Raw genomic sequence first — 22,961 nt, forward strand, 5'->3', positions numbered from 1 at the left:
TGTGATCCTTGCGGTGAACTCCGGAGAGCGGCGTCACTGACGTCGCGGTGTCGGTTTCAGAGTCGGTGCAGGAGTCGTTGGGCCCTTGAGGTCACACGCGTTGCAGATTGAACTCTAGGCTGACGAAGTCAGGTGTGCTGGCGTGGATGGGGGTCGGGGCTGCGGTGCGAAGTGGGACAATACGATGTGCGGTGCCCACAGGTCGCGCTGCAGGCAGCTGCTTGGTGACGGCGTCCAGCGGTGTTGGTGAGACCAGGGCTGCGGTGTGAAGCGGGGCGGTGCGACGTGCGGTGTCTGTAGGTCACGGTGCAGATAGCGCATTGTGGTTGTAGAAGCGCTGTTGTCGGTAGACCCAAGCTAGCGGTGCAGGATGGTGATTTGTGACCCTCTCGAGCGGTTTCCACAGGCCACGCTGCCCGCAGGATGCTTGGTGAAGACACAGGCGTCGATGGTGCTGGCTTCGGTGGACCGGGGCTGGAGTGCTGGATGGGACGGTGCTTCGTGTACCTCATGAGCAGTGTCCACAGGCCATGGTGTGGGCAGCGGCGCCGGTGTCAGCAGGAGTGGCGGCGTCAGGGATGCCCAGGCTGCGGTGTGAGCAGGAGATGCCAGAGTGCGGGGCACACAGGTCGGTGCGAGCAGCGGCTCGGTGAAGTCGTCCGATGATGGCGTCGGTGAGACCAAGGTCGCAGTGCGAAGCGGGGCAATGCGACTCCGTGTGGCCTCAGCAGGTCACGGTGCAGGTCAGCGGCGTCGTTGCCGGCGTTGCGTTGGTTTCTCCCATTGAGCAGCACAAAACACACAGTTCCCAGTGCTGCAGGTCAAGGAAACTGAAGTCTTTGGTGTCCCTGGGACTTCCAACAGGAGACAAGCTCTACTCCAAGCCCTTGGAGAATATTCTCAAGCAGGAGACACAGCAAAGTTCACCCTTTGCACTCTTTTCAGGCAGAAGCTGCAACTGCATGCCAGTCCAGCAACACAGCAAAGGGACAGTACTCCTCCTTCAGCTCTTTTCCCGGGCAGAGGTTCCTCTTGATTCCATAAAGTTTCTTGAAGTCTGGGGTTTTGGGTCTTCTTCTTATATCAAGTTCTGCCTTTGAAGTTGGCAAACTTCAAAGCAAAGTCTCAAGTGTTTGCAAGATCCTTCCTTGTCCAGGCCAGGCCCCAGACACTCAGGCACAGTCCTTTCAGGCGTGAGTGACCACTCCTCCCCTCCAGCACAGATGGCTAATCAAGATATGCAGGCTACACCCCAGCTCCCTTTGTGCCACTGTCTAGAGGAGAGGTGTGAATAACCCAACTGTCAAACTCACCCAGACGGGGAATCCACAAACAGGCAGAGTCACAGAATGGATTAAGCAAGACAATGCCTACTTTCTAGAAGTGGCATTTTCAAACTAAAAACCAACTTCACTAAAAGATGTATTTTTAAATTGTGAGCTCAGAGACCCTAAACTCCAAATTTTTATATGCTCTCAAAGAGAATCTGCGCTATAAGGATATTTAAAGGCAGCCCCCATGTTAACCTATGAGATAGGCCTTGCACAGTGAAAACCAAATTTGGCAGTATTTCACTGTTAGGGCATATAAATCACACTAATATATGTCCTACCTTAAACATGCACTGTACCCTGCCCCTGGGGCTACCTAGGGCCTTACGTAGGGGTGCCTTACATGTAGTAAAAGGGAAGATTGAGGCCTGGCAAGTGGGTACACTTGAAAGTGGAATTGGCAGTTTAAAATTGCACACACAGACTCTGCAATGGCAGGTCTGAGTCATGTTTACAGGGCTACTAATGTGGGTGGCACAACCAGTGCTGCAGGCCCACTAGTAGCTTTTGATTTACAGGCCCTGAGCACCTCTAGTGCACTTTACTAGGGACTTACCAGTAAATCAAATATGCCAATCATGGATAAACTAATCAACAGTACAATTTCTGTAGGGAGCACTTGCACTTTAGCATGGATTAGCAGTGGTAAGGTGCGCAGAGACAATAAACCAGCAAAAACAGACCAAAATAAATAAGAGGAAGAAGGCAAAAAGTTTGGGGATAGCCCTGCAGAAAGGGCCATTTCCAACGGTTTACCTGCAATATTAGTTTAAATTTGATCAGCCAAAGTCGACAACTTTTAAATCTTCAGATTATTCAAAGCAATACCAAAAGGAGGAATCACCACAGCCTAAAATACCCATAAGCACATGCCAAAAACAAGTTTCACTCTTTTGAGCCCATAACCACTTATTCCATTCACATGGTACACTTCAGGAAATACAAAAGCAAAATAGCAACTCCCTATCCACTTTTGTAGTAGGTAAAAATAAGCCATTTTACTGCAAACATAATAATTACCTCTACATATACGTTCTTCTTCCTTTAAAAATTCACCCTCGACTACACAGTTATTACTACATTCACTCTCGCCAACTGTTTATATGGGTCAAACTATCAGGTTTCTCACTATTCATATACCCAACTCCTTTTCATTCTTGCTCAGTTCTAAGTCTAGGATGTTTCTTTGAACATTTGAATCTTTCTTCACCCTGAATCTGCAACACATTCCATCTCACCTTATCCAAAGTTCTACTAATTTTGACGGATAGAGTTCAATTTAACATCACTCAGCTCACACACACTTTGCTCTTTTCATTCATTTAGTAGCGCTTACAGGTGTAATTACCCTTACATTTTCTACAATAGAACCTAAATTCGTTCGTTAGTTTTTTTAATAGAAGGTCTACATCTGCATTGTTAATTTCAAGGTAACCTTGATTACGAAGAACAAATGTTGATATGCAGCAGGACAACGCATTTAGGAACAGCAGTTGATTGTAGGTCATCCCTCTGAAACAGAAACAGGCATGTTCATGCAAACGTAATAATTTAAGACATTTATTATTGCCAAATACGCATTCAGCAAGATAGCATACGTAATCCTGTTGAATTCATTAATAGGTACTTTATAATCACACTTCTTTTCCTTCAGCTGAGCGACCATTCCAGGATTATATGGTGGGGATTCCCAAGATCGTCTAGAAGAAGATCAGGAATGTGGGTAGATGGATTGGAGAATCCCAAGGAAGTTCAGTAATCACTGGAAACCATACTTGAGCCATCCAGAAGGGCATGATCACCACCAAATCCGCCTTCTACCTCTGAATGTGTGTTGACAGTCTCATGAGCATGATAAACCAAGGGAAGGCATACCCCTTCTCCAGACTCCAGTCCTGGAGTAAGGCCTCTGCCCCATGTCCTGCGGGTGCAGCCTCCATCTGAAGAAATTGTCCACCCCATGATCCATCCAGGAGGCAAACAAGTCTGCGGAGAACCGTCCCAAAATTTGTTATCCAACCGAAAATCCCCCAGATGCAGCTTTTATGCGCAGAGATCTCAGAGGTGCCTGGAGTGCCAATCGGCCAGCTCGTTGGAGGTTCCCAGGGGATATTCCGCTCTCATTGAAATCTGATCCAGGCAATACTGCCAGATCTTATTTGCCAGTTCTGCTGGAATCTTGGCTGTAGGACCCCCCCAGGTGGTTGGTATAGCGGACTGCAAAATGGTGTCCTTCATTAGCACCACAAAACAACTTTCCTTCTTTGTCCATCAGCAGACTACAAACGACTCTGCTAGTAACTCCATGCAGTTGATGTGCATACTCTGTTCTTCGGAAGACCACTTTCTGCCTTTGGAAACACTTCCACATCAGGGCCCCCAGCCTGTCTTGCTGGCATCGTACTGTATTACGATGTCTGGACTGGAACTGAAGATCGCTCTTCCGTTCCGCGATTTTATATGGGACTGCCACCATCTCATCTCTTCCAGAGCGTCCTCTGACAACCGTTACCAACTCTTAGTGCTTCAAGCTTCGGTGCAAGTTGAGCACTTTCAGCCAATGAAGGGGGCCCAGAAAGATTACCTGGATGGACAACACCAGTAGGCTCAATAGACTGGCCAACTGCAGAAGGAACGTGAATTGACCTGAAGGAGTTTTCCTGAGTTTGTGTCGGATCTTCACCATCATTTTGGATGGCAGGCCAGGGGAGACTCCTTGGAATCTCTGTAGATCCCAGCAAAAATGACATTTCTGGTATTCGTCAAAGATTTCTTTTAGTTTATCACAAAGCCCAGTCGCTCCAAAAGGTCTTCCGCTGTCTGGAGTTGTGTTGCCAGCGTCCAGGGAATCTGGTGCATCAAGAGAATATCGTCTAGATAAATGATCATCCGCAAGCCTCAGCTGCGAAAGCGTTCCACCACTGGTTTGAGTACTTTGGTAAAACACCACGGTGCAGAAGACAGGCCTAATGATAGAGTCTGGATCTCAAATACTCGATGGCACCACATGAATTACTGAAATCGGCAATGTGGAGGAAAGATGGGGACTGACCGGTACACGTCCTTGAGGTCCAATCTCACCAACCAGTCCCCTGGTGTAGGAGGTCGCACAACAGGTGGAAGACCTCCATCTGGAAATGCCGGTAGACCAACCACTCATTGAACTCCCGGAGACTTGTGATTGGGTGCTGGCCGCTGTCCCATTTCCCTACTAGGAACAGATTGTTCAAGAACTTGTTTGGCTGTATTGTTCAAGAACTTGTTTGCCTGTAAAACTGTAGAAACAATTGCCCCTGTGCGTAACAATTCCTTGATTTCTTGGTTTCTGAGTGCTGAATCTTCTTGGGAAGAATACAGAGGTTAGGAAGCCTGCACTGGAGACCCCATGAAATCTATCTGCAACCCTTGAACTGTCTGCAGTACCCAAGCATCATCCCTCAAGACCTTTCAGTTGTTGAGGAACAGAGCCAAATGTCATCCCACTCTTAGTTGGGAAGAAAGGAGAGTCCTCACCTTGGGTAGATCCATGGGCACCTCCCCCACCTTTTCTAGCACCACAGTTACGCTAGAAGCTCCTGGAAGGATAGAAGCCTCTATATTTGGCTTGCTCTTAATTCTGTCCCGAGCGGGAGCCTTGGCCTCTCAGGGGAGCATTGGTAAGGAAGCAGCTGGACGAGCACCCCCTGCCATGTCCGCACCCTGAAAACCTTAGTGGAGAAAATCTTTTTATAAAGGTCTGCACCTTGTCTAGTGAATAAAAGATGATGACGAACCTGCTCAGCTGTTTAATAACAGGCATGCCAAACAGACCACCCTGAGCATTTGGGCTCTGCCTCAGGTGTCATCATGTTGCATAACATGAGGTCGACTTTGATTAGGAACAAGCAGCGCCCTTCTTCTGATAGAGCGCAGTTTGCACTGCCCAGAAAGACTACTGCACGCTATGCCCAACTGGACAGGACCTCCGGAGATAATGAGGACACTGACTGCTTCACATCTTCTGCCTTATCAAAAATCTTGTACAGAGATCCCATGACATTGAGTTGTTTATCCAGACACGACCGCCCCGTGAGCAGGCCCAGACATCTTGACCTCCTCCAATAATTGCCACCACCAGAAGGTGCCTGGCTCAACATCTGACTCAGCTTGTGAGTCCTTGTCATCCCCTGATGGGTCAAGAGTCTCCAGAGGTAAATGGAGAGGGGTCTGCATCCGCAGACTGTGGGTTAGAGGTATTAAAAGCTTATTTGTCCACCACCTGCTGAAAGGGTCGCTTAGGAGCCAAGCGCTGGGGCAGGTGTTCCCCTGAGGCCCGAGGGGCTCATAGTATGCTTGCGCCAACTGATTAAGAGGCACTAGAGTTGAGCAGAGTGCATGCTGGATTGAGGCATCCATGGCCTCACAGAATTCGTTGTCCAGCAGGAGAAATGAGAAGGATTCTTTCTCCACATAGGCGCTATTTACTGCCTGCATGATGACCAATGTGGCGCGGGGAGACATAGCAGGTAGTGAGAGTCAAAGGTGGGAACAACACCCTGAATTCGCTTGAGGGGTAGCAGCCTGGGCCGGTGTCCCTGTGGTACCTTTAGAACAAAATGTACATCTTCCCCTGTGGTTAAGAACCCAGCACTAACCTACCTCAACAGACGTTACGGTCACCGCAAAGCACTTTAATTATAGAAGGGAGAGAAGACCCTTCTTTACAGACCTTTTGCAGGCTGTCTTTGGGGCAAAAGCTTTGGCTCTGTGACGTTAGCGATCAGAATGCCTTTGGAATAGTGGGAATTTGGTGTGCAACCACCGCAGAGCGAGAGTAGCGTTTCTGTGATTGATAGAGCAGCCTCTAGTGGCTACAAGCAGAAACCACTCTTATGGCCCCAGAATTAAGAAGCGGGCCGCGTGAGGAACTGTGACTTATGATACCGTGAGCTCCTGAAAGAAAGAGAAAAAAAAAGGGGGATTATTATTGCCACTAATTAGACACACTGTGTTCAATACTGTGTGCGTACATGCAGAGCAGGGAGAGCACTTAACTGTCGTGGCTGCAGAACAGCGAAGAAAGGGGGGGCATAAACATCAAGGATTGACTTTGTTATTGACTCTGATTACTGATTGGTTGGTCTCTCCTATTCCTTCCTGAGGTTTCTGGGTAAGGAAGTTTTTTCTGTTATTGTGAAGGATGCTGTGTAATAAAGTGATAATGCCTAATCTTTGCCTCAGGTCCTGACATAGAATCTAAACTAAAAAAATTTACAAAATATCAGACACTCTGCTCAAGAAAACTTACCATCTCTTACAGGCTTAATAAGGCAAAGTAAAGAATGAAAAATTTCAAAACCCAAAAAATCAGTGTTCAGTTCTCCATCAAAAATCTGTCAGCATTCATTTCTCCAGCTTCCTTTCACAAGTTCACAGTGGTTCTTCAAAAATGAACTGGCACAATCTTAGCGAGTTAGATCTAGCCAAGTGGCAAATACTTTTTGCTTGGTACTCGTATTCTTGTTTTTCTTCTGACTCTGTCACTTGAATCTAACACTGAATGTTATGTTTCTTGCTCTGCCTCTTCTTCAGCCTCTTTGACTTTGCAACTTTCTTTTGTGACTTTTTACAGCCCACTCATACTATCAAGCAAAACCATCTCTCATCTTCAGACCTGCTTATCAACTTCATCTTCACTTGCCAGTTGATCTAGGCAGTATTCGATTGGGACAGCTTGATCGTCTCTGGGGATTTTTGCAACTAAAGCGTTTGTCTGCATTCTTGCTGACTGACATTGCTCTGTTTGCTGTTGTTTGTGCACTGTGTGTCTGCTCCTTGATTTTCTCCTCCCTCACTTTCCCTTCCAAGTAGTAAACTCTAGTTTGTTACAGTGGATTAGAGATTGATGTCACCATGTCATCTGCAGTTTTCACTCTTAATGTGAGTAGATCCACTGTGGCAAGCCTGGCCCTTTCACAGCAATAGTTGTCTCAAGGATGATTTGGTGGGATCCATGCCACCTTATATCTAGACTGCTTTTCCTCACATGCTTCTCCATGACTTCATCTAGTCTCCTGATATCACGTCATAGCATGGCTCCTCACTTGATGATGGTGTGTTCGACTTCCCCTGTTGAGGGGTATTGTATACCACATCAGGCAAACCCTATCAGTAGTACAATACAAGTGCAACAGAAGAAAAACCAGGAACTCTCATTATTCTCCCCCTAAGGATTTCTGGAGGGGAGAGGTCTGTCACTTTATTAGAGGTATTTCTTATACTCATTAGAGCTAAAGGCAAAGTGCCTATCCATTTCAGGGATGTTGGGTTGAATATTTGAGAAATCTTTGATTTGAGAGTACCATTGACACTTTCAACAAATCCGGATGCTTCTGTTCGATAACAGCAGTGAAATGTCTGATCAGCTTTCAGTGCTGAGCACAGAATTTTCATTTGCTCACTCTTAATGTCCATTCTCTCATCCGATTCTAAAGAAGTTGTCAGACCGAATCTAGGGATCAAATCCCTCCACACGCACTTGGCTAAGGTCAGTGGATCGCATCACTTACTAGGACATGCCTCCATAGAGAAAAGGCAACAAATGCCCAGAATATAACACATAAGCATTTTAACATAATTTGAAATGCAGTTGACAGACCGTCAGACTGACCAATATGACTTTAAGTCACAGCAGTCTTTTTGCCTATATTCATTTGTTGACAAGTAACACAACCTTGGCAAACATCTTTAGCTGCAGTTCTAAAATAAGGACTAAACTAGCATTTCTTGTAATTGTGGACACCATGACATCACATGAGTTGGACCATGGAAACATTTAGTCATTGGACTTAAAATAACAATTTGGTAAAACAAATCTACTATCGGATGACCTTCATATGCCGCTTTCATCTGCTGCAAACCATATTTTCTTTTCATCGTTTGGCACATCATTCTACAATTGTCACCACTTCCACTGTTTTCACTGTTGTAGCCAAGAAACCATTCACATTTTCTTATTCAGAATTACATTCTCCATCTTCTTCTAATGTTTAGGACATAGGAGCGCAGTATTTTGCAGCGCTATCAACATTGCTGTGTCCAAGTGTAACCATGTCATTTCCACTGTTCTGTTCTGCACATCTTACATCCAAAACTTTCTTTGGTAACTGACGCACATTCAAGAAGTCTAAAATTCTTGGCCCATTTCCAATTGGAGTGCCAGAGGATGTGCAGAAAACTCCTCTGTGACCATACCTAGCCAAAATCACGGACCACTTCAAAACCATATTGGTTTTATGTGTAGATTGTAACACACAACACATTGGTTATGCAGCATACTCCCATAATTGCTATTCTTCTTATTGTGCAGATGTTTCAACAATGTATGTTACTGTGCAAACTACATATTCTATTCTCAAAATTCCTTGATGGTCTCTCAGACAAGAACCATTTACTTACAAAAACAAATCAGCAAGTTTTAATGGTACATTTTGAATGTCTGGTCTTAGTTTGTAACAAAATTGTTATGTTGGCACAATCATTATCACAGTCACTGTCTCAATCATTGGAATCTTTCCATTTGATTAAAATATCAGCCCAAGGATGGTCTGCTCATACTTTAATTTGGGTACTAATCTCAACTGATTGAGGGCCAAACAAAATAATTTTATAACTCATCACAATCGCCCCAGTCTGCTGAATTGCAAGATGGATAGCAACAATGCTCCTCAAGCCCAGAAGTGCGGTGGCCACAGGATCTAATGTAGCTGCAAAGTATACCACAGACCGCTTAGCTCATCCTTGTTGCTGAGTAAGTACTGAACGTATATTTTCTCTCATGGCAGAATAAATAAAAATAATTTTGTAATTAGGCCTTCCAAGAGGGACTGCAGTACAGAGAGAATGGCAGAGAGCTGCAGGAAGGCATTCATCAGAGCCGAACTGGCCTACAATACCATCATGCATTTTCCCTGTTGTCTGGAGCCATTGGAGGCTGGTTTAGAAAGCACTGCTGGCACCTGTATCACTTCTCCCAGTTCTTTAAGGTTGACTGCATCAGGCAAGGCAGGATCTTAGACTGTGAGAGAGAAAGGGCAGTGGGAATAAGCAGATGAGAGAGAGGAAAAAAAGACAAAAAGAAACAACAGATGGGTGAAACCAAAGATCGAAAAAGTAAGGCTATGAAGAGGCTGGGCTGGGCTGAGCATTTTGCCAGGGCTGCCATTGGTTCCCCAGTCCAGCCCTGAAATTAATGCTTTAATTTGTCTCAGGGCACAAGATCACTTGCATCACTGAAAGTAAGCCCATATAAAGGCGCTGCTATTAGGGAAGAAGGTTGAAATTCACTGACAACAGTGGCCAACCATTCCCCAAAACATCCTCACAGAGGTGCATCCTGCAGACACCTTCCTCCCTCCTTTCTTAGGTTTGACCCAAATAAACAACTTCTTTCTCACAGTATTGCAATTTTGTCATGGTCATTTTATGCACATGCTCTGCAAGGTGATTCAGTGATGCAACTTAATTAAACCTGCTACCCTCTTTTGTTCTATCAGGTCGTCAGTATACTGCACCAGGACTGAGTTACTGTGAAGTTGGGGAGACTCTAGATCTTTCTTCAGAATTTTAAGAGAATTTCGATGGGCTCTCCAAATACTGCTGTGGATTCAGCACATGACCATTACTCATTTAAAAAATCTGATCACGGAGAGATACTGACAGCCCTCATGAAAAAAAAAAAGATTGACTTAAGTCTATGTTAATGAACGCATCAGCAAGGATTTACAACAAAATGACAACAGAAATTGACACAATGCCACAACATAGGGCAACACTATGTGAAGGCTTTTCTCTATTTTTCACCTTCTGCTAATTTTTCTTTTAAATCAGATGATCGGACAGTTGCAAGAACATCCAAGTAGTTCTTTTAAAATGGCTTGCTTAATCATTTTATAAGGGCAAGTGCCATTCCCTCCTCTGTTTGATGAGTAAGCTTATACTGAGGAGTACGAGAACACCCTGCCTCAGGTTTCACGTTGATCTGTACTGGTTCTGCACTCTTACTTATCTTTCTGTAAAATCCCAAACCTCCTCTTTCACTGTGTCATAAAGGAATCCATATTTTTTTGTGAACTGGAAACGATTCTCATTCTCTAGTCTCATGATTTTAACCTGCAGTATACATCTTCACCCTGCATCTGGATTGCCACACCATTCAGTGTACAATAAATTAAGCAACTCATCTAACACAAAAGGCCACTACCCAACAAATTAACTGGACTCTTAGTACCAATTCTGAACTTGTGATCGTTTTCTATAGATCCCATATTTTACAGGAGCATTTGCTGACAGCTTATTAGGGACCTGCTTGTCACTAATGCCTACAACTGGGATTTAATTTACCATGAGGGGTAAGTTGGGGATCTCCATCAGTCTAACCGTGAAGTGGGTACTACCTGCAGCAGTCAAAAACAATACTGGATGGCCATTCACCTCACCATCTACACATGGGCCAATCTGGTTTACCTCTAGGACAGCACCAAACATGCAATTCCACCCTGCCCCCCAGCACTGTCATTGTGCCTGCATTTCACTCACTCCAGTAGGAACACAAAGTGTGGATGCAATCTGAGGTAAATTATTGCTCATCACTGAGCGGATTTGCTAGACACCACAATTTTGTTGAAAGTCCTGCAGTTTATTAATTCTGTATGTTATACTTCATTGTTGATACTAAATGCAAGTTTCTATTGAAATCCTTTTATTCTGCATTGAGGCTAGCATGTCTGGTGCTACTGACCCATTCTGTGCTATTTGATTAATCTTCCTTTCCATTTGTTCAAGTTGTTTTTCTTCAAAGAAGTCTTAGGAGTCACGAGGTACTGTGACTTCTCCTCTTGGCAATAATGTGCTTGGTCATCAACTCCATTGTTAGATTATTTTGTTTCTGTCATCTGGTTCGGACGTGAGCTTCTGTGATGCGGGTCTGCATTGTTACAGTACTCTTTTTGGTTCACACGGTCCCTTCCCTCTGACGGTATTATACTTTGATCGTGTCTCCCTTACTTTCAGTCTTCGATTGACGTCTTATTACTTTCCTGGACCAGGGCCTGGGTCAACCGCTGCCCCTCCTGTGCCTTGCCCGTCAGGGCCTACTCCTGTCTTTCCATCGTGCCTCGACAGTGATGGAACGGATACCATTTCAATATTGTCCTCGCTGACACGAAATATCCCCAGACTTGCCTCCATCAGTTCGCAGTCTGTGCCTGTCACCGGAACACAATGAGGCTGCCTGTGACACTTGGCTCTCCTTCCGCTCCAAAAAGACTCTTCGCAACTGTTGCACTTGTCGACTTGAGATGTGTAGGGGCAGAGAAGCCACCCCACATCTCTTCAGTCCTGAAGACGTCGAGGGGGAATAACACCCACAAATGTTGGCCGTAGATCAATAGGATTTCTTCCTTGGAGATTCTGGCTCTGACTTGGAGATTCAGGACCTTCAGCCAGCTCAGAAGTCAGTGAGTACAGAACCCCCCCTCATCCTCAACATCACATTCATCCCAAGCAGCCTTCAACCAAAGGGCACTTACCCCATGCACCACCATCACCTCATCCTGTTCCTCAGCCTTCAGCCTCCCTGCCAGCTTCTCCAGGATTCCTCCCTTGACATCATACCTCAGGTGTCTCCACACCCTGGCATTGGCTGGGTATGGGGGGGGAGGAGGTCGTGTGATGACTTATTTGACACTATGGGAGCGTACTCACTGCACTTCCTAATCACCAAAAAAGATGGCTCCCTCAGACCCCTAAACAAATACATCCTATCAGAGCATTTTCACACAGTGACCCTTCAGGATGTCATTCAGCTTCTCCAGCAAGGCGACCTTATGACCATGTTCAACCTAAAGGATAGCTGTTGCCACATACCAATACATCCGGCTCATCGTCAGTATCTCAGATTTGTGGTCAGCGGAAGACATTTCCAGTTCAAAGTCATTACCACTTCTTGGGTGTTTACCAAATGCCTGCGGTGGTGGCTACACACCTGTACAAACAGGGTGTCCACGTTTTGCCTCATCTGGATGATTGGCTTATCAAAACTGTCAACCACTAGGAGTGTGACAAACAGAACACAATAGATTGCTTACAGTTTACCATCAACTCCTCAAAATTCAGTTGTGTGCTTCCTAGGAGTGATGGCTTTATGCAGTGCTATAGCACCTCATGCCAAGCTTCACATGCGTTCGTTGCATGAATGTTTAGTGGAACAGCGGTCTCAGGCAGAGGGTCATCGGGTAATCTAGTGTTGATTGGTTGCCAAACTCATTGCTCTCTACAGTGGGGGCACACCAACAGCCTGTTGTTGGGGTGGCCTTTCCTTGACACAGTTCCGCAGAGGTTTGTTACAATGGGTGTCTCTTATGGGGTCGGGCACACACTTACAGGATCTGACTATACAGGGCCATCAAGTACCACAGCGTCCACATCAACTACCTGGAACGTCTAGCCATTCATCTAGTATTGCTTGATTGGAGAATTGTTCTTGTTCGGACTGACAATATTACAGCCATGTATTACGTTCATGGTGGGGTGAGGGGCTTTCCACAGCTGTCGCGGCTGTCCCAGAGCATTTGGTGTTGAACTCGCCACCACAAAATTAGTTTATTAGTGAAGTACCTTCTGGGGATGGGCGACCTCAGCAGGATGCAGCAACAAGTCCACAAATTGTAACTCCAGTTGTAAGTCCTGCTCCATTAGTTCCACAAATAGGGGTTCCCACAGTCATGGGACCGCCTTTTGATCCCCTTCACTCCTACCTCCTTAAAGTTCCTCTCTTATAAGGTGACATTTCTATTTGCTAGCACCTCACTCAGGCGTGTCAATGAGCTTCAGGCAATAACCCTGAAAGAACCCTTCTTCCAAATACATACAGATAGGGTTGTCTTCTGCAACAACCCCAATTTCCTACCCAAGGTGGTCGCTTACTTCCACCTTAATCAGTCTATTCACCTACCTGTCTTTTCTCCCGCAACATGATTAATTTGCAGAACGGGCTCTCCCTACCTGGAACGCAAAATAAGCCCTTTTGTACTATGCTAATAGAACCAAACCATTTTAAAAAAACACAAACTTTTTTGTTGCTTTCTTCGAACCCCATAAAGGAAAGGCTGTATCCAAGTCGGGTATTCCAAGATAGATAGTTAAATGCATCCAGACATGCTATTGTAAAGCAAAGAGGATTCTACCCATTCCTCCTAGAGCACTCTCTACTCAGATGAAAGGAGCTTTTATGGCCTTCCTGAGAAACATACCAATAGCTTGTATATGCAAAGTAGTTGCCTGGTTCACAGCACACACCTTAAAAAAATATTACTTTGTAGATGTCCTCGTCCACCAGCAGGCTAATGTTGGCCCGACAGTTCTTCATACACTCCTACAATCTACTGCAATACGCTTTATGGGAGGACCTCTTTATAGTCCATGCACAGATGTATAACTACAGCCACACATGCCTCGAACGGATAATATTACATACCATGTAAGCATCTGTTTGTGGTATGTGGTGCTATAGATTCACTTGCGTCCAACCTCCTCCCTGGACGCTTGTGGCCGTGTCTCTGACCGACACAGCTGGCCCCAACACTAGATGGCAGGGGTATGCACAGCATGAGAATCTATAGCACTGTGTGCCACAAACGGATGCTTATAAGGTAAGTAACATTTCCCTTCCCTTTTGCGTAAATTGAAAATCACAACTCTGCAATGGTAAAACTTACCTGCCACCTTTCTAAAAATACTTTAATTTAGCTATCATAAGCTTTTTCCACCTTAATCTTTCTCTGCTTAACATAAAACAATCAGTACAATAATTGGCATACTTCAAAGTGTTAGTGAGAGATCTTGCTTGTCAACATATCACACACTGAATATGGGAAATGATCTCTGGACACAATCCTAAAATGAAAGCTGAAAGAATCCGCTAACACCTTTCTTTGTCTTCTCGACTCCACTGTACTGTCCATATATTTGCATTAATCTTCAGAATATGCGTGCACTGATTCTTTAGGCTCCTGTGTCACCATCATAATCTTTGACCAGTGTATTTCTTTCTGTGGCCTTTTAGCCTTCAAATGTTCAATCAACAATTTATATTTATCCAACAAAATAGGAGATTATCTTGTTTGATGGCATGTGTGGCTGTAGATACGCATGCTGTCCGTTATCTTGCCATCTAGTGTTGGGCTTGGAGTGCTGCAACTTGTTTTTCTTCAAGAAGTGTTTTCTAATCACGGATTTGAGTGGCTCCTCATTCTCCGTGATAATGCACATATGGGCATCGAGTTTTTTGTTAGATTGTTTTTTCTCCACCATCAGGTTCAGACGTGTTTCTCCTCACACAGTATTCACTCGCTCCGGTTCAAGACTCTTTCTGTCTTTACTTTCTATCGACAGTACTGCACTTTGATCACATTTCTTTAACATAATCTCGATCAAGTTAGGTCAAACTTCAACCGTGTACCCTTCGGGGGGGGGCCCTAGCCTGACTCCAGACCTATCTCCATGTGGCATGGACGAATATGAAACCCTGATTGAACGGATGCCATTCAGGTTCTGCCCTCGGTGACACTCCAGATTTCCACACATGAACCACTATCAAGTGTGTAACCTCTGCCTTTCCCCAGACCACAACGAGGCCACCTGGAACGTGTGCCAATCGTTTCGATCCAAGAAAACACTTCGGGACCTAAGAGCTCACAGGCTGCTAGTAGCGCACTCAAGACAAGAGCACATCACCTCAGCACAATCCATGAGTAAATAAACTGCCCCATCTCCATCCACAAAGACTGTTAAAAAAGAAAAAAAAACAAGCCATGATAGAGGCTGCTGGACCACCACTGCTCTCGGGCCATGGTCGGTCATGGAAGCTTGATTCGGCTGCCCAGCCCTCAGGCACCGAAATCTGGAAATACTGTGGCTGGGTCTTCTCTATCAACCTCTATTGTTTCAGTCTAAGTGAAACCATTGAAAGCTTCGCAACCAACAACTTCAGCACCGAGTGGTAGTACCATATCCATCCCTTTGGGGTAAAAAATGTCGGTACCGAAAACAGCTGAACCTACAGACTCTGCTAATTCATTTGCTTCTCTGTCTCCAATTGAACCAATTCTAAAGACTATGGACGCTAAGCAGCACAAAATTCATATTGAAAAAGATACAGGCAGAATTGTGGCTTCTCCTACCACTCTTGTCAAAAAGAAGTTCTCATTTGAGGAGGTTCTCGATACCTCACCTCTACCTAAGAAGCCACATAACGATAAGGTTTCTACTTCTGCAGCAGCAGCTCCTCTTCCAGCTCTGCCGCCACCTCCTTCCTCTTCTCCATCTCACTCTGCTCCTCATTCACCTAATTCTCCCATTGAAGAGGATTGCACACCACAGGTTACAACTGTATATAATAGAGGAGAATTAGGGGTGCTCTACAAGACCCAGACCCACACCCTTGGGATTCCTACAACACTGATCCTATTATTGATACAGACTCATATCTTTACCCTGCCCACTCCTCCCCTCCCAGAGGCACCACAGGTATCATCAATTTATAGTCAAGGCTGCTGCCTATCACAATGTACAATTGCATAAGGATCCAATAGAACACGTCTTTCGATTTGATGCCCTCACCTTAAGACTTAGGGACATAACATTTCTCCCTGTGTTTCCAGGATTGCTTCGACATGTCTGAGACATTTTCAAAGAGCATCTGCGCTCCTGTATAATTAAGCCACGGGTTGATAAGAAATATAAAACACCTCCATCTGACTCTCATCCGATTACAAGTCCTGCCACATTCCATTGTCGCTACCACAGCCAGGAAAGGAGCAAATTGTCAGGCTACCGAAGATTCGCCTCCTCCAGGAAACAAAAAGCAGGTAACTTGACGCAGTGGGAAAAAGGATAACTGTGCAAGTGGCCAACCATTGCAAGATATGATAGGGCACTGGGATGAAATTAAAGACCTTCTTTAACATCTCCCAGAAGTAAACTGTAAGCGTGCACAGCAAATTGTTTCTGAAGGTCTAGATGAGCATTAGATGCTGTAGACTCAGACCCATAAGGGTTTAACACCAGTATCCTCTTTAGAAGACATGCTTGATTAAGGTTTTCTGGTTCCAAGCCAGAGGTGCAGCAAGCTGTCGTTATATACCTTTTGATGGGGAGCACCTATTTGGTCCATAGGTTGACTCCACCCTCGACAAATTACACAGATACAGGTAAAGCAATGGGTGCTCTACATACTCAAGCTAGCAGTGTAAAAGGGTGGCTACCAATCAACCACATCCTCTGAACCTTCCACCTCACAGCAACGTCAGGCCTCTTTCTCCGGGGAACACCTCACATAGACTTGTTCATCACACAGAAAACTGTCAAAACTTTGCGTCATACACCCAGAAATGACATCACAGATCCTATATAGGCGCCACCCTGGCGCTTCCTTTCTTTCTGCACCAGCCAGCGCTAATCCGACGAAAGCTACCCCTCATTCATGTTTTGACTGACCTTTTTCGACTTTTTATCAAAGGTTTTTCGAGTTGCTAACTCCTGTTATCAGGTAATGTCCGTGACAGATCCTCACCTCTTGTGCCTTTGGTGTTTGAAGCGCAACCATGACCCGAAGACATGCTCAGAGTATCGGGCTATGCATCCAAAGGCTTTGAGGGAGTGGTCCCTGAAGCTGATGGCAGCCAAACGCTTGTCTCTGTGCAAGTCGAGGTCCCGTTCAAGAGGACAACCCTGGGAGCAGTCGCAGAGTCCTCCATTGTCATCGTCCCACTCCAAGTACTTGGGACGATCAGGTAAGTTGAGGCACAAGAACAAGTTGAAGAAAGGGAAACGTTCTTCCACTTCACCTCATCAGTTAGTGGAAGAGACAAGGGAGCAGGAGCATCATCGTTCACGGCCTCCCTCTGCGGAAACTGCGTCTGGGACGACACTGCTCTTCCCTAAGTTTCCGGGAGCCGGAGAGACCCATGCTCAACTAAGAGTTCTGTTAGGCCATGCGCTTCTTTTTTGGGCAGTCCAACATTGTTGGCGTGCCTTTGGGCACCGCAGAGTTGGAAGGGGCCCCTTTGGGTTCTGCGCCAGCAGCTTTGGCTCTGAGGGGCACCCATGGATCTATGCTTGGATGCGGGACGGCGTTGGTCATACCACCTCAGCCTTCACAGGTGTGGATGGTGCTGTCCCCATCCTCATTGCCAGCTCAGGCACAGAGCCATGGCTATGGAGGAGGGAGCTTCCTATTCTATGGTGGTATAAAGAGCAGCTGAGGTCCTGGACCTTGGGTTGCCTTAGGTGGCAGTCAGGACTAACCTCCTGACGGATGTGCTTCAACCTGGAGCTTCATCCTCTGAACCCCTTCTTCCCTTCAATGAATCCCTCACAGATGTCTTTTTGGGTACCTGATCTAAACCCAGCACAGGGGCTCCTGTGAAAATGACAACTACCCGCCACAATCACTCTGCCCTTGGTGACCCAAGTTTCCTTACACAACACCTCACCCCTGAGAGCTTGGGTATCTAGGCCTCCACCTCCCATGGTGCTTTCCCTTACTTTTATGTTATTATGTAACTTCTTAGCTTGTTGGAGGTTCTGTTTTAGTTTCATGCAGACTTGTGGTAAATTTAAGTGTCTGTTTTGAAGGACTTCAGTTACCAGCTTATTATTTTTCAAGATACAGCATTGTGTTATAGAGCTCTGCCATTCTTACAGGAAGAGGTGGCAGGTCTCAATAAATGGATTCATGTATGTGCTCCTGAAACTAGACCTTTGATGTACGTCTGTTCCTGAATGTGCATATATTGATGTTGGGACAGGAATATCCTTTACATGGTAAGCAGGCATGTTTCTCTGCACTCGGTGCCCCCCGCCTGTCTATACATGATATACTGACCTAATATTTTGACCCTGACGTTGCACTAATCTGTTTGTGTGCAAAGGCCTCTGCTTGTCTCTAATTAGAGAGGTTCTGAATCTGTACTGTGCCATAGAGGGACACCCCATGTGTGCCGTCAGTACTGATAGCTGTCTTCTGTCCTTGTCATGGAGCGGTGGCTGCAGTACACTGTGGTTTAGGGAACTGATGGTGTGATAAGACCTTTTATTTGAGTCTCTCCGGTTGAGACCTACACCTGTGTAAAGTTCCACTTCTATATACACGGTCAAACCCTTGCGGAGACATCCCCTGTGTATGTTAAGCTTGTTTGTATGTGTAGAAAGTATAATGAATGCATGGTGTGTGCGTGAGTGTAATGGAGGTCACTAGGATCTGATTTGGATATCTCTGACTTGCCTAGCACAAGATTCAGGATGAGAATAGTTCTCCCAGACAGTGGAAGTGTACTGTTTGCATGAATGTATCTGGAGGGAGAAGACCCAGATACTAAAGGGAGTAATATATACCGGACTGCCTTCAGAAAGTCTGTGAAGCTTTCTGTTAAGAAGGTGGTGGTGCTTAGTTTTTCTGAGCATTGCCTTTTGGTGGATGGTATGGGAGAGAAGTGGAACTGCAAACTCTGTTGTAAAAGACAAGGAAGTCTCTAAGCGAGTCCTGCCCTTTTGTCTTTCCTTGATTACTCCTTCACTTGGGCTAATGACACCAGGTGCTGAAACCTAACATTGCTTTTGTCTCTCTGTTATGGGTGCTCCAGGATGGAGACAGCCGTATCGCTGCCTGCTTCGAGAAATATCACACTACACAAAGACTGTTTCTGGAGAACAAAGACCACTTGAACAAAGAACTACCCCAAGCCAATTCCATAGTTTGAGATAGTGGATTCATGGAGTCATATGCTGTGTATAAAAGTAATAACCTAAACACCCCACTTTTTTCAGTTCTATGTCCTTTATGAGAAAAGAAGGGAGTACTATATTGAGTACTTAATGGACTGCTGTGCAACCATGACTAGTGTCTGCTTGACTTCCAGTCTCCTAAAGGTGATCGAAGATAACCTGACGTTTGGATTCCCTGCTGTAACAGCTGTGTACCTGCCCTGAAGTGCCTATACTCCTGGCGTCCTGCTGAGTGTAAGTAAGAAGCCTGTCTGGCTAGGCAAAAGGAGAGACTGTCAACAAGGAAATGCATGGTCCAGCTCATCCATGTTAGCTATGTGGTAACCAGGAAGGAAGAGACTGAACAAGCGATCTGGAAGGACTCTGGGTGTATTTTGGTTCACCAGACTGTCACTCTTGTTCATGGTGTAAACAGCACCATCATAAATGCAGCATTGCAAAGTCCTGGTCGGGGCTGCAATTGTGTGACACAGAATGCCCAGTCAGAGCTACATCTGCTGAATACATTAGGTTTGGACGGGGTTTGCAGCTGACTGCTGAGGACTCAATGGACTGCATCTGCCTGCAGTCCAGTCAGGACTGCGACCCTTCAGGACTACCAATGACCAAACTTGTGGGATGCACCTGCTACGTGGAACCTCACTGTCAAGACTACCACAGCCACATCCTCAACCTCATCTGCACAGGACCCTTTTCTGTGACCTCTGAAGAGGAGACTGGGCAGACACATTGCTGAATGTGGCCCACACTTGGCTTCAGTGAACCTAAATAAGTATTTTTCAATTTTTTGTGACTCTTTCGAATGTACAGGAGAACAGCTGCGCTTGTGTGAGCCTTACCACCCAGAGAATGAGATGAGATTGAGTGAACAAATATTTGAACTGTATGTCACCAAAGCTGCACCTGAGTCTGATTCACATTCCTCCTGTTTACTTCTACAGCCTATAGGACACCCAGAACCCAGGAAGATCGCCTGGGAAGGAACAGGGGGTGCGAGGTGGCTGTCGCGCATACTTGAGCTAGCTCCCAGACTCACTGACTAGTGTGTGTTCATTGAAGTGTGTAATATTCAGTACTATTCTGGAATTAAAAGTACTATCTTTCTTAAAAACACCAGCTTAGGCACTTGAAAGAAAAATTAACTTTGTGTCTGTCAGTCGAGCTTTGAGTTTAAGCACTCCGACACTACTTCCCTGAGAAGCCTGTGAGTGTCCATCCCTTACTACCCTGATAGCCAAGTACAGAAAGAGTTTTACTTGGCCCAGTTTGTAGAGTCATAGTAGGACAGGCCCCTTGTCACAAGTGAGAAATTACTTCACATCCAACAGTTGAGGCCCAGTAGCCTCAACTCCCCAATACCACCTCTGAACGAGATCCAACAGTCTGCATTGATTGTCATAAAAGAAAATATCTTCATGTTTTAGTTTAAACATCTAGTGCTTTAGCCTGGAAGAGTAACTATTTTCTTTGTCTTTCTTTAGTGAAGGGCAAAAGAGTTCCTCAGTATTTAAGTGCACCGCTCTCATACTCTTCTACAAGCTGCCAACATAAGGAGTCTGCACAAAGTTGGCATACTCAAAATGTAAAGGCACATTTGCCTAGTATAGTGGTACATCCTGATGCAAATGCGAGAAGTCTTTTTTTCTTTTTTTTTCTTTTTCAACTGCCTCTACCCTGACCAAGTGCATTTAAAGAGCTCAGTCTAAGGAAAAGCTAGTAATTGCTGTTTGAGTGAAGCTGTGGCTCTACAGGTCCGTTCTGTTGTCTGTGGTTTTTTGGGGATTGAAGGCCACATGAAACTGGGTGCAGCGATTCACTGCTCCCAACCCTACAGGCCTTGCAATTCCCCCCCCACTCATTTTCAAGATTCGGGTGTTTTAAAAACATGGAACCACATATTAATTAACCACTGCTTTGTGTTCTGCGTTGTTCTTTGCTTTGCATTCGCTAAGTTAGTGCATGTACTTCAAGTAGCTCTGTTTTCTGATGTTCATATTTGTCTTCATGAATTTAACCATGAGTCGACCTAATATATGGAGGATTGTTAATTTTTGCTATGACTTCCTCATTCTCTTTGTACAGTTGTACAGTACGTTCATGTGTTTGGTATAGTGATGCTGGAGAGGCATGACACTCAACCATAAGAATCATGCCTCTTAGTAACTAGTCTCCTGATATCTTCTTCTGTCAGACACTAGAGGAAAAATAAAGGCATACCTAGGTGCTGTGTAAAAAGTTCTTGGTGGCTGACACATTATGATTACTGTTTTCATGCGTATAACCTATTTTTCTTTTTTAGGTTTTGCATGAAACCTTTCCTCAACATACTTTTCTAATGAATGGCCTCATTCAAGGTGTTAAGGTAAGCTGATCTGCAGTTGTCTTTTGCCTTTTCTTCGTGAACGATCACTGTCTGGATTCCCAGCATGATGGTGATATTGTCTTTAAAGATTTTACTTTCTTGAGGAAACCCTGATGGTGCTGTAGTTGAAGTGGTGTCTGATATAATGAGAATGCTGTCCTCCCATTCACCGTCTTTTGCAGTGTTGAATGTATGAAGATCCTATGCTTTTTTGGGTCAAGTCTAAAGACAGTTTCAGATGTCTCACCAGCATGATGTTTTCTCACAACAAATTAATAATAATCAAAAAGGCTTTCAGATTGCCTTCTGTTCATATAGGTTAGTTTGACTACTGTGTGAACCCACTTGACAACATAGCATTGGCATTAGGTCAATCTCCATCTATTCTTTCATTCTCAATTGGGTTCAGCTTCCAGGGCATCCATTTAGTGTTTGTAATGGAACGCATTTTGCTTCATTAGTCGTGCATTGAGGCTGTTGAGACACTGCATTTGTCTTATGCTGAGTCACTGATCAGCCAGCATCTTACTAGGGAATGTGTAAAGTGCACCCACACAAAGTGACAGTGGAGCAGTGGCAGGTACAGCTCAGGCCTGACATTTCTTCCTATAACTAAGTGCTAACAGGATGTCCCCACACACAGAGGGTGACTGCCACTGCTACTGCAACACTCCTGTCTTGGAGCTTGACACCTTATCAGCAGTACTTGGTCAGTTTTTCTGATGGGTGTAGTTGTTCCTCCCCCGCCCCACATTGAATCTACATCCACGCCACTGTCACACTTTCTGTGATCTACATTGGAGAATACCTCCCACTGCTCCTCCTGGTTTAGTGTTTGTTCTTAGACAGACCTCTTTAAATGTTTTAATCTGTCACATCTTTCTAAAACGTGTGTCTCCCACTCGGACACCAATCCGTGGCTAGAACTTTGCAGGTGTCTGACCCAGTGAGCTGTTTCATATGCATTTGTAGGCCAACAAAAAAAAGTTAAAAACTGTTCAGCAATCTTTAGTTTTGTTTTGAAAATAAATAACTAGTATTGGGAGATAGTGGTTCAAAATATTACCAGCAAACCTGAATTTCTTCATTTTACAACCAATAATTCAGACTTACATGAAACAGGCTATGACACTTTTCGTATATTTTCAACAGCATTATTTCAATAAAACTGTTAAATGCTCTTGGATGATTGTATCTGCAATCTTCGTGTCACAGGTTGGTCATTTAATTACTTAGATAGGCTGCCCCCTCCAGATCATACACCTATATGCCTGTGCACGCTTCATTCTATAAACATCCAGGAAACGGGAAAAATGGTGACAGAAGCTCCATTATTGATGCTGCTGCAATCCTAGCTCCTGACACAGGGTGCTCACACCCTGCAGTGATGTTCTCTGTGCTATCAAACTTGCTTGAAGAGAGAAGTGAAGTAACCCCTCTTGTAG

The 22,961-nt window shown here is 45.0% G+C and overlaps 1 protein-coding gene across 1 annotated transcript in view; it reads left to right on the forward strand.

The window, feature by feature from the left end:
• LOC138287259 (hippocampus abundant transcript-like protein 1) overlaps nt 1-22,961 on the forward strand; it is a 312,041-nt gene that overhangs the window by 74,167 nt on the left and 214,913 nt on the right. The window contains exon 3 of the mRNA XM_069227623.1: nt 21,454-21,516. Coding sequence (XP_069083724.1) covers nt 21,454-21,516 — 63 coding nt within the window. The remainder of the gene's footprint in view (nt 1-21,453; nt 21,517-22,961) is intronic.

Source organism: Pleurodeles waltl, chromosome 1_1, assembly GCF_031143425.1.
Source record: "Pleurodeles waltl isolate 20211129_DDA chromosome 1_1, aPleWal1.hap1.20221129, whole genome shotgun sequence".
Classification (NCBI taxonomy): domain Eukaryota; kingdom Metazoa; phylum Chordata; class Amphibia; order Caudata; family Salamandridae; genus Pleurodeles; species Pleurodeles waltl.